At 44.1% G+C, this 14157-nt stretch overlaps 1 protein-coding gene across 5 annotated transcripts; it reads right to left on the reverse strand.

The window, feature by feature from the left end:
• Positions 1 to 2143: 2143 nt before the first annotated feature.
• LOC134341869 (gastrula zinc finger protein xLCGF3.1-like) lies at positions 2144 to 13558 on the reverse strand. Of its 5 annotated transcripts, XR_010016894.1 has the most exons (3): positions 6811 to 9024; positions 6423 to 6515; positions 2144 to 4559 (listed from the first exon to the last, which is right to left on the reverse strand). XR_010016894.1 is itself a non-coding variant. In XM_063039807.1 (2 exons), the coding sequence occupies exon 2, from the start codon at positions 8204 to 8206 to the stop codon at positions 7145 to 7147; it is 1062 nt and encodes a 353-aa protein (XP_062895877.1). In that variant the 5' UTR covers positions 8207 to 8605; positions 11671 to 13558; the 3' UTR covers positions 5649 to 7144. The 5 variants fall into 5 exon arrangements, 1 of the variants encoding a protein (XP_062895877.1); XR_010016895.1 differs by lacking the exon at positions 6423 to 6515; XR_010016892.1 differs by having other exon boundaries at positions 6423 to 9024.
• Between the last annotated feature and the right edge of the window lie 599 nt (positions 13559 to 14157).

Raw genomic sequence — 14157 nt, forward strand, 5'->3', positions numbered from 1 at the left:
ACTCTTCCCTTGGCGACTGCCCCCACCAGCACTTTGTGACGCAGTCGCACCTCGGCTTCTCCCACCACAGCTTCCGCTCTCCACTCTCTTCCGGTTCTCACCGCCACTCCTGCTCCGGAAACCTTTGGATCTGAAGATTCCTGGAACTGCAGCACCTCTCTTGCTGACAAAACCTTGACCTCCTCCTCGATGGATTTCATGGGGAGCCTCGGTTTGCAGTTCTTCCCGTACAGAGCGATGCTGCTGATGTTCCTTGGTAAACACAGCCATCTTCGCAGGAACCGGCTGACTACCCTCTCTAATTCAGCAACAGTGGAAACTGGAAACTTTTATCAAAAACAGGAGGAAATCTGTGGATGCTGGAAATCCAAGCAACACATACACAAAATGCTGGAGGAACTTAGGAGGCCAGGCATCATATATGGGAAATAGTAAACAGTCGACGTTTCGAGCCGAGACCCTTCATCAGGACTGGGGGGGAAAAAAGATGAGATGTCAGAGGAAGAAGTGTGGGAGTTAAGGGGGTGGAAGAAGTGGCAGGTAATAGGTGGAACTGGGAGAGGGGGAGTAGTGAAGGAAAAAAACTAACTTCTTGGGATATAATTTTCTTAACGATTCTCGAAAGATCATTGCTAATGCCTCCACATCTCCTCGGCCACCTCTTTCAGATCTCTGGGGTGTGCACCATCTGGTCCAGGTGACCTATTTATCTTCAGACCATCTCCGTTTCCCAAGAACCCTCTCCCGAGTAACGTAACTTTAAACATTCTGACCACTGAAAAATGGCAATTCGATATTCCTGCCAGTGTCTTCCACAGATGAGAGTGATATACAATACTTATTCAGTTCATCTGCCATCACCTTGCACACCCACCCCATTACTGCCTCTCCAGCATCATTTTTCAGTGGTTTGATATCCACTTCCGCCTCTCTTTTACAGTAAATGTACCTAAAGAAAAAAATGGTATCCTCTTTAATATTATCGGCTAGCTCACCTATGTATTCCATCTTTTCCTTCTTAATTACTTTAGTTGCATTCTTTTGGTTTTTAAAACCTTCCCAATCCTCTAACTTCTGAGTATTTTTTTTTTGCAACATGCCCTCTCTTTGGTTTTTATATTGTCGTTGATTTCTCTATCAGCCACGGTTTTGTCACCTGACCACTGGAATAAAACTTCCTGTTTGTGACGTGTATATCCTGCGCCTTCCGAATTGCTTCCGGCCGTCACTGCCCTGTTTTCATTCCTGCCCGTGTTCTTTTCAAATCAATTTTGACCAATTCTACTCTCATGCCTCTCAAATTCTCTTTATTCCACCTCTGACTTCAGCTTCTCCTTCTCTATTGTCAGAGTGAATTTGATCATATTAAGATCACTCTCCACTGAGGGTTCTTTGAACATAAGCGACCTAATTACTTCCGGTTCATTACAACACCCAATCCAGATTAGCAGATCTCCAAGTGGGCTCAACCATGAGCTGCTCTAAAAAAACATCTTGTTGGCATTTTAGGAATTCCTCCTCTTGAGACCAACACCATCCTAATTTTCCTAATCATCTGCATGACAATCCCCCATGACCATTGTAACATTGCCCTTTTGCACGCATTTTCTATCTCCCATTGTAATTTGTGGACCACATACTTGCTTCTGTTTGGAGGTCTCTATACAATTCCCATCAGGGATTTTTTTTTACATTTGCTGTTCCTTAATCCACCCACAGAGATTCTACACCTTCCAACCCTATGCCACCTCTTTCAAATGATCTTATTTAGTATTTTACCAACAGAGCCACACAACCCCACTACCGGCTTGTTCTTTCAAGAAACATGTAAGTATCTGGGAAACAAGAGGACCTGCAGATGCTAGAAATCTAGAGAACTACACACAAAGTGCTGGAGGTCAGCATGTCAGGCAGCATCTATGGATGGGAATCAACATTTCGGGCCAAGACCCCTCTTCGGGACTCTTGATACCCATGTATCTGGAATGTCAACAAGCAAAGAAAATAGAAAGTAGTACGAAATAGGGAAAACCTTTGACAAAATTTAGTTCAAGGCTTTAAAAAACCTGCCAAACAGAGATCAATAGCTAACAAATACAACAAAGGCAGTAAACACTTTTGTCAAAACGGACATTGACTTCCTTTTAATAAAAATATCTTAGTCCCATTTCAATACATAAAATTTACAAACATAAATAAGAAATTTAGAAAAGCATATTTACACTTAAACCCACTTAGATTAACACTACCTTCAACAGAAGGAGGAATAGAAATAACACACGTGGAAAAAAAAAACACAACGGTCAGATTAAACTTCTAAGTAAATATTTTCATCAAAAATGAACTGGATTCAGCACTCCATGTGTGTATATGCAATTGTGATAAGAAATACCAGAAAACTGAAATGAGAGGTCCATTCAGAAAAAATGAAACATCACTATGGAAGAAAACATTAACCAGTGGAATGAGTATGACCCTCCATGGGAGACATCCCAACGATCTGAACAGATGAGATGTTGACAAGGAAGCATCGAGCACCTGACTGAGAGTTGGAGTCCTCCTCCCAGAAACAGGGGGGTTCCTTGCAGAAATATGGGATAAGGTGGTTAACAAAAGGCAAAAAAAAAAAATCAAAAATACATGAAATGCCAAGAAAAACCAGACACAATCCAACATATTCCGGGATCCTGCAGCAGTTTAACTCAGTTTGATTACTTATGAAGTACAATCAAGTGGAAAATATCATTGACCAAAATCTTGCTTTAAAATACAAACTCATGAATGCCCTCCATCACTCCATAAATTCAAGCCTGATCCAGTTTTGGAGTCAAAATCTTACAAATTATTTGATAATCAATACACTATTTCAGATAGGACAATCCATAATAACCATGGGGATATAATCTTACAGGATAAACAAGCAGAAACAACCCCCACAATAGAAAAAACCATTCCCAACACACACGTTCCTCGACCAGTGGAGCACCTCACCACTGGTGTTGTTTGTGTCATCAGTCACACAATCTCTGTCAATCAGCTTCCAAGTGTTGCTACTCTGTCATTCATTGCCACATCCCGCTGCTGATTCCCTTCTCCTCATCATACGTTCTTACCCCGACCATCGTCCACAGCCCCAAACTCTGCCCTGTGCAGACCCGCCTCTGGTTTCTGACCCTGCTCCATTGAACATCCAACTAATGGTTTCCCATTCTGCTTTCAGTCTTTAGAGGAGAGTGGTGTTTTCTAACAACCCTTTAGAAGCAGGGAAAATGACCCATAACGTGGAAATGAGTCGTGATTAAGGAGGTTAACTACCAATGTCATGCTTCTCAGCACAGAGATTAGAGGGACGAAGAGCATCCCAAACAGAACCACAGTCAGCTCGACTTCTTCAGTCTGCAGAGAATTCAAGGGAAACCTCTTCACCCACAGAGTGGTGACTGTTTGGAACCCATCACCACAGGGAGAGTGAGAGATGAACAACAGGGGAGGATTTAAAAGGACTGTCGTGGAACAGAATTATTGGCAGGGTACAGCCGGCCTGAGTTGACTCTCTCCTGTACACTAGTTGTGTTATAAATTCACTAAGTAATGGAGACAGAGTTTAAAATAGAACTGATTTATTTGTCTCAGATACAGGAATAGTAATCTCCAGTCTCTTTAAGGTGAATATGCAGCAGAAGAAACTCCTCCCATGCACAGTGACCAGGGTGCAGAACTGAGTGTGGTGAGCAGCAGCAATAATTGCAGAGTTCAGCACCGACAGTCACTGTCAAAATTGCATTGAGCAACTGTGATGGACAAATATCCAGCATGCAGCTTATTGAAACTTTCTGCCCAGTGTGAACCCAGCAGTGTGCCACAAGTATATCACACTGTAAGGTTTCACCGCTCATTTAATGGCCTCTCTGTAATGTTTCACTGCTGAAGTAATGGTTTCACCGCAGCAGCAATGTTTAGGTTATGAATAGAGATAACAGGGTTTTGGATTGCGGTGCTATCCAATGTTACGTAACTGGCAGTAATGAATATCAATTGAGGCAGATTATATCAAAACAACCAAACATTTATTAAACACCGATGAACAATGGGGGAAAGAATGAAAACCTTAACCGGAAGTAAACTGTTACGCAGCCCTTCAACAAACCACCACTAAGTAGTATTTCTTAAAACGATAAATGCGAAAACAGTTCTTAAAGCGATAAATTCAAACACGGTTCTTAAAATGGTAAATTCGAAAATCCAAGTGATTTATACAGTCAATTGGGAGAGACTTCTCTGAAGAAGAATTTCTTCATAGATGAGACTTTCCTTCTGGTTCTGTCCAAAGGATTCACGACGAAGGAAATAGACGGCTTAAAGCAACTGACCTTTCTTCTGGCGAGCAAATCCTACATGAACTACCTTGCTCTTTTGGCAGGAGTTACCTTTGATGCAGGTCGCTACTTCTTCAACGAAGACTCAATAAGATCAATCCTTTATTAAACTGCCGATCGATACCAACTTTTCTTAATCTTTCAGATCCTGTACTTCGATAAAGCCTTCACTCTCCAATACTACTGAAAAGGTACATCAACAAATCCGGCAGAAATTGGGTAAATTACCAGTCCAGCACTTTACTACCTTACAATACAACGTAAAATTCTGTTTTAAAAATGAAACAGCATCATAAGCAAATACGCAACAGAACGGAGTCTCTAGCTAATGTTCTAACTGCGTCACCAGAGTCTGCAGATGGGCCAGATGGTCTGCATCCCAGAGTGCTTAAGGAAGTGGCCCAAGAAATAGTGGATGCATTAGTGATAATTTTTCAAAACTCGTTAGATTCTGGACTAGTTCCTGAGGATTGGAGGGTGGCTAATGTAACCCCACTTTTTAAAAAAGGAGGGTGAGAGAAACCGGGGAATTATAGGCCGGTTAGCCTAACGTCGGTGGTGGGGAAACTGCTGGAGTCAGTTATCAAGGATGTGATAACAGCACATTTGGAAAGCGGTGAAATGATCGGACAAAGTCAGCATGGATTTGTGAAAGGAAAATCATGTCTGACGAATCTCATAGAATTTTTTGAGGATGTAACTAGTAGAGTGGATAGGGGAGAACCAGTGGATGTGGTATATTTGGATTTTCAAAAGGCTTTTGACAAGGTCCCACATAGGAGATTAGTGTGCAAACTTAAAGCACACGGTATTGGGGGTAAGGTATTGGTGTGGGTGGAGAATTGGTTAGCAGACAGGAAGCAAAGAGTGGGAATAAACGGGACCTTTTCAGAATGGCAGGCGGTGACTAGTGGGGTACCGCAAGGCTCAGTGCTGGGACCCCAGTTGTTTACAATATATATTAATGACTTGGATGAGGGAATTAAATGCAGCATCTCCAAGTTTGCGGATGACACGAAGCTGGGTGGCAGTGTTAGCAGTGAGGAGGATGCTAAGAGGATGCAGGGTGACTTGGATAGGTTGGGTGAGTGGGCAAACTCATGGCAGATGCAATTTAATGTGGATAAATGTGAAGTTATCCACTTTGGTGGCAAAAATAGGAAAACAGATTATTATCTGAATGGTGGCCGATTAGGAAAAGGGGAGGTGCAACGAGACCTGGGTGTCATTATACACCAGTCATTGAAAGTGGGCATGCAGGTACAGCAGGCGGTGAAAAAGGCGAACGGTATGCTGGCATTTATAGCGAGAGGATTCGAGTACAGGAGCAGGGAGGTACTACTGCAGTTGTACAAGGCCTTGGTGAGACCACACCTGGAGTATTGTGTGCAGTTTTGGTCCCCTAATCTGAGGAAAGACATCTTTGCCATAGAGGGAGTACAAAGAAGGTTCACCAGATTGATTCCTGGGATGGCAGGTCTTTCATATGAAGAAAGACTGGATGAACTGGGCTTGTACTCGTTGGAATTTAGAAGATTGAGGGGGGGATCTGATTGAAACGTATAAGATCCTAAAGGGATTGGACAGGCTAGATGCGGGAAGATTGTTCCCGATGTTGGGGAGGTCTAGAACGAGGGGTCACAGTTTGAGGATAGAGGGGAAGCCTTTTAGGACCGAGGTTAGGAAAAACTTCTTCACACAGAGAGTGGTGAATCTGTAGAATTCTCTGCCACAGCAAACTGTTGAGGCCAGTTCATTAGCTATGTTTAAAAGGAAGTTAGATATGGCCCTTGTGGCTACAGGGGTCAGGGGGTATGGAGGGAAGGCTGGGTTCTGAGTTGGATGATCAGCCATGATCATAATAAATGGCGGTGCAGGCTCGAAGGGCCAAATGGCCTACTCCTGCACCTATTTTCTATGTTTCTATGTTTCTATGTCTCCCTTTTATATACCTGTTGAGAACAGGTCATCATGTGACCTCACATCAGCGGGAAAATTACATCAGGTGACCTCCAAAACAAAAAAAACCCATTACATCATACTCACAAGACAGTCACAAGATATCCATGAGCGATGTAACACCAATGACAGAACTGTTCTTTCTTGTGAGACTGGAAGAGAGATTTCCATGGTCTTTTGCTGGGGAGAGATGAGAAGACGCAAATGGAGAGAGTGGGTCCTTTCTCTTTTTTTTTTGTTTTCTTTACTAACCCTATAGTCAAAGTAAGAATTATAAAGCTCAATTGTTTAATCACATATTGTGTACCATTTGTTATTTTGGGGTACTGATTTGTAACAGGGGACACATCGAGCAGCATCCACCCAAACGAGATTTCTTAAGCTTGGCCAGGCTGGGGGGGCTACCACCCCCTATATTAAGCTGCTAGCTGAAGCGAGAGTTACATAAGGTTAGATGACTGAGTGAATCGCTTACCACATTCACAGCAGGTGAACAGCCTCTCCCCAGTATGATCTCAGTGATGCACATTTGATTGATTTGGCTAAGAGAATCTCTTCCCAAAGTCTGAGCAGGTGATCAGCCTCTACCCAGTGTGAACTCACTGATGTACCTTCAGATGGGATGAGCAAGTGTATCCCTTCCCACAGTCTGAGCAGGTGAATGGCCTCTCTCCAGTGTGAACTCGCTGATATATCTTAAGTTGAAATGACTGAATCTTTTCCCACAGTCTGAGCAGGTGAATAGTCTCTCTCCAGTGTGAACTCTCTGATGTGCCTTCAGTTGGGATGACCAAGTGAATCACTTCCCTTCAGTCTGAACAGGTGAATGGCCTCTCTCCAGTGTGAACTCTCTGATGTACCTTAAGTATAGATAACCGAGTGTATCCCTTCCCACAATCCAAGCAGGTGAACGGCCGCTCCCCGGTGTGAACTCGCTGGTGTGCCATTAGGTCGGATGACCGAGTGAATCCTTTAGCACAGTCTGAGCAGGTGAACGGCCTCTCTCCAGTGTGAACTCTCTGATGTACCTTCAGTTGGGATGAGGAAGTGACTCCCTTCCCACAGTCTGAGCAGGTGAACGGCCACTCCCCGGTGTGAACTGACCGGTGTGCTTGTAGGTGGGATGATCGAGTGAATCCCTTCCCACAGTCTGAGCAGGTGAACGGCCTCTCCCCAGTGTGAAATTGCTGATGTACCTTCAGTTGAGATGACGATGTGAATCCCTTCCCACAGTCTGAGCAGGTGAATGGCCTCTCCCCAGTGTGAACTGACCGGTGTGCTTGCATTTGGGATGATCGATTGAATCCCTTCCCGCAGTCTGAGCAGGTGAACGGCCTCTCTCCATTGTGAACTCTCTGATGCACCTTCAGTTTAGATAACCGAGTGAATCCTTTCCCACAGTCTGAGCAGGTGAACGGCCTCTCCCCTGTGTGAAGTGACTTGTGTACCAGTAGGTCGGATGACCGAGTGAATCCTTTCTCACAGTCTGAGCAGGTGAACGGCCTCTCTCCAGTGTGAAGTCTCTGATGTATCTTTAGTTGGGATGAGCAAGTGACTCCCTTCCCACAGTCTGAGCAGGTGAACGGCCACTCCCCGGTGTGAACTGACTTGTGCACCAGTAGGTCTGATGAATTAGTGAATCCTTTCCCACAGTCTGAGCAGGTGAATGGCCGCTCTCCAGTGTGAACTGACCGGTGTGCTTGGAGGTGGGATGACTGAGTGAATCCCTTCCCGCAGTCTGAGCAGGTGAACGGCCTCTCCCCAGTGTGAACTCTCTGATGTACCTTCAGTTTAGATGCCTGAATGAATCCTTTCCCACAATCTGAGCAGGTGAACTGTTGCTCCCCGGTGTGAACTCGCTGGTGACCCATTAGGTCAGATAACCGAGTGAATTCTTCCCCACAAGTTCAGCAGATGACCAGCCTCTGTTCGAAGTGAACTGACTGGTGTGTCCACAGGTGGGGAGACCAACTGAAACCCTTCTCACACACAGAACGGGTGAATGGCCTTGTTGAACTTGCTGATGTACCTTCAGTTGAAATGATCGAGTGAATCCATTCCCACTGTCTGAGCAGATGAATGGGTTCCCCTGTATAAAATGATGGGAATACCAGTCGGTCAGATAACCGAGTGAGTCCCTCCCCACAGTCTGAGCAGGAAGGATGATCGAGTGAATCCCTTGCCCTACTTCTTAAATATCTGGACGAAGTCAGCAAAACTGGTGTGTTGTGTTCGTGATTCCAGTAGACAAATTCCTTGTCGTTATTAATCTGTAAAAAGATTTACAAAATCGATCAATGAGTGAAGAACAACATTTCAGATGAGATCACTTGAGTTGCCAAGGTGTGATCTGGTATCACACTGTTACAGTGAGGTTCAACCCAAGTTGGAAAGAGAAATCATCTTCTAACTGGGCACAGTGCTGGTATCTGTAATGACCATCAAACTCTCTGATGCTCTTCCTGTCTCTATAAGAATGGAGCATTTCTGCCATCTCCAGTCTGTGACCTGGCTCAGTTTGACTCTCTCCATTGGTATTATTCCCTGTTCCCACTGAGCTGCATGGGTGCCTGGCCCCACAGTAACTGAAACACCCTCACACAAATAGCCGGCAGTGCATTCCACGCACCCACCACTATCTGTGTAAAAAAACTTACCCCTGACATCCCCTCGGTATCTATTAACAAACACCTTAAAACTATGCCCCCTCGTGTTAGCCATTTCAGCCCTGGGGAAAAAAAAAAGCTTCTGGCTATCCACATGATCAATGCCCTCATCATCTAAAACACCTAAAAAACGCTCTCAACATAAACAAGGAAATTATACATTGCTGTGAGGATTTGTCAGAAATACTGTATACAAAATTATGAGGGTATAGACAGGGTAAATACAAGCAGCTTTTTCCACTGAGGTTGGCTGGGATGACAGCCAGATGTCATGGGTAAGTGGGGAAGGTGAAAATTTTACAGGAACATTTGGAAAAGCTCTTTACTGAAATGGTCATTAGAGTGTGGAATGAGATACCAGCACAAGTGAAGAATATGAGCTCAGTTTCACCATTTAAAAGAAGTTTGGATGGGAGCCTGGATGGTAGGGGTATGGAGGGCGATGGTCCCAGTGCAGGAGGTTGCATCAGACAGCTTAAAAGTTTTTTCGGCATTGACTAGATGGGCTAAATAGCCTGTTTCTGCACTGAACATCCCCATGTTTCTATGACAGAGAAGCTGGCCGAACTTGTCTGGAAGGGAAAAGGTAGGAGTGACAACGGAGCAGCAATGGCTGGAGTTTCTGGGAGCAATTCGGGAGCTGAGTGATCGATACATCCCAAAGAAGTGGAAGCATTGGAAAGGCAGGAGGACACAACCATGGCTGAAATGAGAAGCCAAAGAGAAGGCAAACAAAAGAGCAAAAACTATAGGGAAGCTTTTAGAAACCAACAGAAGACAACTAAAATAAAAGTCGGATGAGCTCGGGGGTGGAATTATGATATTGTGGTCATTAGTGAGTTTTGGTAGCACCCAACAGTCTGAGGCATTTAGAGGAACAAAATATCCGGGGCCTCAATATCTCTTGAAAACCAAAGTTCTATGCACCAGTTACCTTTCAACTTTTATTTTGGCAGGCAGATACAAACTAGACACTCTCAAAATTTCACTTCTGAAGGCCTCCCACTTACCAAGTACTCCTTTGCCAGAAAACAGACTGTCCCAAACCACACTTGTCAGATCCTTTCTGATACCATCAAAATTGACCTTTCTCCAATTTAGAATCTCAACCCATGGTTCAGATCTCTCTTTTTCCATATTTACTTTGAATCTCATGGAATTATGATCACTAATTTCTGGCACCAGCCCTGGATCATTTCTTAACAGCTTATTGCAGACTTCTACGTAGGGAATTCTATGAACTGATTAAGGGCACATTTGACAAACTCTACCCCACCTAGTCCTTTTACAGTATGGGAGTCCCAGTCAAAATATGGAAAGTTAAAATGATTTACTGAATCAATCTTTGTTTCTTGGCATGGTCTGCGATCTCCCTACAAATATGTTCCTCTAAATCCGTCAGACTGTTGGGTGCAACCAAGTACCAATAATGGCTGCAATATCATAATTCCCTGTCCTGAGCTCATCTGGCTTTCCTATGATGCTTCTTGCATTGTGATATACACAGCTCAGCACATTCATCGCACCATGCTCAACCATTTGATTGTCGACTCTATCTGAGCTCTGAACAACATCTGACTGGTGTCAAGAAAACAACCTCTCCCTCATTGTCACAAAAACAAAGGAGCTGATTGTGGACGACAGGAGGAATGGAGACAGGCTAACCTCTAGTGACATCAATGGATCTGGGGTTGAGAGGGTGAACAGCTTTAAGTTCCTCGGCATAAACATTACCGAGGATCTCACATGGTCTGTACATACCGGCTGTGTTGTGAAAAGAGCACAACAGCATCTCTTCACCTCAGACGGTTGAAGAAGTCTGGGATGGTGCCCCAAATCCTAAGAACTTTCTACAGGGACACAACTGAGAACATCCTGACTGGCTGCATCACTGCCTGGTATGGGAACTGTACTTCCCTTAATCGCAGGAACCTGCAGAGAGTGGTGCGGACAGCCCAATGCATCTGTAGATATGAACTTCCCACTATTCAGGACATTTACAGAGACAGGTGTGTAAAAAGGGCCCAAAGGATATTGGGGACCCAATTCACAACCACAAACTGTTCCTGCTGCTACCATCCAGGAAACGGTACCACAGCAAAAGGACCAACAGGCTCCGGGACATCATCTTCCACCAGGCCATCAGACTGATTAATTCATGCTGATACAATTGCATTTCTATGTTATATTGACTGTCCTGTGTACAAACTATTTATTATAATTTACTATAAATTACACATTGCTGATTTAGCTGGAGACATAACGTAAAGATTTCTACTCCTCATGTATATGAAGGACGTATGTAATAAAAGTCAAATCAATTCAATTCACCCTCCTCACTATCTGTTCTGTCATTCTGGTTCCCATTCCCCCTACAACTTATTTTAACCACATCACCCCCTCCCCCCACACTAGCACTAGCGAGCCTCACCACTGGGATATTAGTCCCCTCTTGTTCTGTTCCCCTAACAAATCCCCTCTCACCCCTTTGACTTTCCTCTGCCAGGTAAATCCCCCCAACAGTTTCTAAAGTGGATCCACCTGTTGTTGTGTGGGATGAACACAAGATTACTCTGCGATGGCTATTTAACCTCATTCCCCTTCCTGACTCTCACCCAGTTTCCTGTGCCCTGCACTTCAGGTGTAACTCACCTCTCTTCATGTCATACCTGTCAACCCCTCCAGCTCCTGGATGATCCGGAATTCATCCGTTTCAAGTTCCAGCTCCTTAAAGTGCAGGGTTACAAGCTGCAGCTGGATGCACATCTTGTAGGTGAGGGCATCAGGGACACTGGAGATCTCCCCACCTTCCCAACAATGTCTCCTCTAATGTGTAATGACTGGTGTGCACATAAATCTTGTATTGTGCTTTTTTCACCCAGTGTGCACAGTGAATTTTATATAGAGTGGTATTCATTTTAACAGCTATCAAATCATTGTCGATAAGAACTTTGATTTCCTCTGGGTTTGGTCGAGTCCCATCTGCATTCTCACACAACCTATGCAGCAGGCCTGTAACGGGTAATGAAAGATTTTCTCACCAGAGTTTTTGCACATTGTCCATATCTGGTTTGCTTGCTAAATTACGCTTCAAAAAGACAGATTTCCAAATATCACTCCACTTCTTCCCACTTGTAAATTCTCCAGCAACTTTTGCATCGCCACAATACACACAGGTAACACCAGTTTCTATATTGGACATAAATATTTCCCCTGAACCCTCCTGAGGAATTGAGGATATATTAAAAAAATCATTCTGATCCTATGTAACCTCTGGCTGCAAGAATAACTGGGACTGTATAGGAATTTTTGAACTGAAGTAAACTCTGTCTTCTGCGGTTAGCTAAGACAGGCTCATTACTGGTTCTCTGCGGCTTGCAGAGAGATACATTGAGAGCTGATAACATTATACTTTGCACCCTCTTCAGCTGATAACATTATACATCGTACCCTCGTTTGAGTAATGGGAAGAGGACTCACCGGTAAGGACAGGAATGAACATCTCTCTGTAATTAAATCAGGGCCTTGCAAAGGGAATAACTGATAAGGACTGGACAGTATATCAATCTGTAATTAAAACCTTGATTTAGCGAACTCTCTTATCTAAGTAATTAAGTTTTGCACCAACAGACTTAGTGGGTGTACCAGTTCAAATAACATCCTCCAAAAGTAATGTATGGGGTTTACTATGTATAAATATACGGCTGTAATCTAAGTCAGTCCATTTGTCAGACGGTGGCAGTGCTTACGTGCCTTCCCTTTGACAAATGGGTCTCATACTCCTGCAGGAGAATGCGCAATAAACTGTGGTGACGATAAGAATCTGGTCTCCTGAGTTTTATTCAGATTCAACTTTAACATTTGGCATCATGAACAGGATCCCAGTATAGGGAGAGTCAAGCAGACAGGCTGAGTTAGTGTCTGGACCACTCTGGGGACTGTGGAGACTGACTGGTCGCCCAATAGGTATTTTATTTTTTGTCACTCTCTGACAGTACCTTTAGAGGTACGGTCCCTCGCCCGAGGCTGATCGTATAACCTTGATTGGATCGGGAAAGAATCTGTCAGCAGAAATTTTACCAAATGGGCAGGAGATAGTACTGGCTAAATTTTACAAAGTGGGCAGGAGGCAGACGTGCCGTGTAAGTTTATCAATTGAGCAGGAAGTGCCAGCCGGGTAAATTTATCTGATTGTTAATTGAGCAGGAGGCTTTGTGCCGGGTAAATTACTTAGAGAACACGGGTCAATTGCAGTCGATTGATACGAGTGGGCCAGGAGCAGCCCTACACAATCTGTGTGAGAGTTTTCCAGACAAGGAAAAAAGATTTGCAAATGTTGAGTGCAGCACTGAATAAGAAACTGGTGAACAAAACGTGGCCACTGTGCGGGGCTGGGGGCGGGGAACCTGGAATATTACCTCCTGAGAACAAACAGTAAATTTGATTTGGAAAAAGAACTGTGGAAAGAAGTGGAAATTGTTGAAAAGGGAATGGAAGGAAAAGGCAGATGTAAAGTGGAACAGTATATGATCAGCAAGTTGGAGGAATAATGCATGTGACCAAGGGAGGGAAGAATCCAATAAAACCCCAGAGTTAATGGCTCCACGAAGACAATTGCCGACCCGAATGCTGCCCAATCCACGAGGAGGAGGGACAGCCCTCAGTGATTCCTGTGTATGCACCCTGGAAGCCTCAGGAAATGATAATGATCATGATCATGATTCAGCCCCAGATAGAAAAGAACAACCAGCACAGTTTGCTCAGTATGTCCGCAGTACTATACAAATGTATAATGTGACCCGGGAAGATTCATTCTGTCTCTGCTGCATGATTCTCTCAGCTGATGAGGGGCGGAAATGGAAGGCAGAATTGAGATACCAAACCTATCAGGAGTTACAGGTGGGAAACCACAATGAGAATGAACAGACAGACCAGATTATTCAAGCCTTGGAAGGGCTCTCCTGCAACCTGTAAACATCACTGAAGTACTGGAATGCAAACCTAAGCCTGGGGAATTGGGACCAGACTATTGGGAGCAATTTGTGGCCTGCTACAGCACTTTCGCAGGAGACTAAGCCTTTAATTAATGGGAATTCATTCCGTCCCCCCTTTAATGCCTACTGTTCCAATGCTGACCAATTAAGTTAGCCAACACG

Source organism: Mobula hypostoma, unplaced genomic scaffold, assembly GCF_963921235.1.
Source record: "Mobula hypostoma unplaced genomic scaffold, sMobHyp1.1 scaffold_53, whole genome shotgun sequence".
In the NCBI taxonomy this organism is placed as follows: Eukaryota; Metazoa; Chordata; class Chondrichthyes; order Myliobatiformes; family Myliobatidae; genus Mobula; species Mobula hypostoma.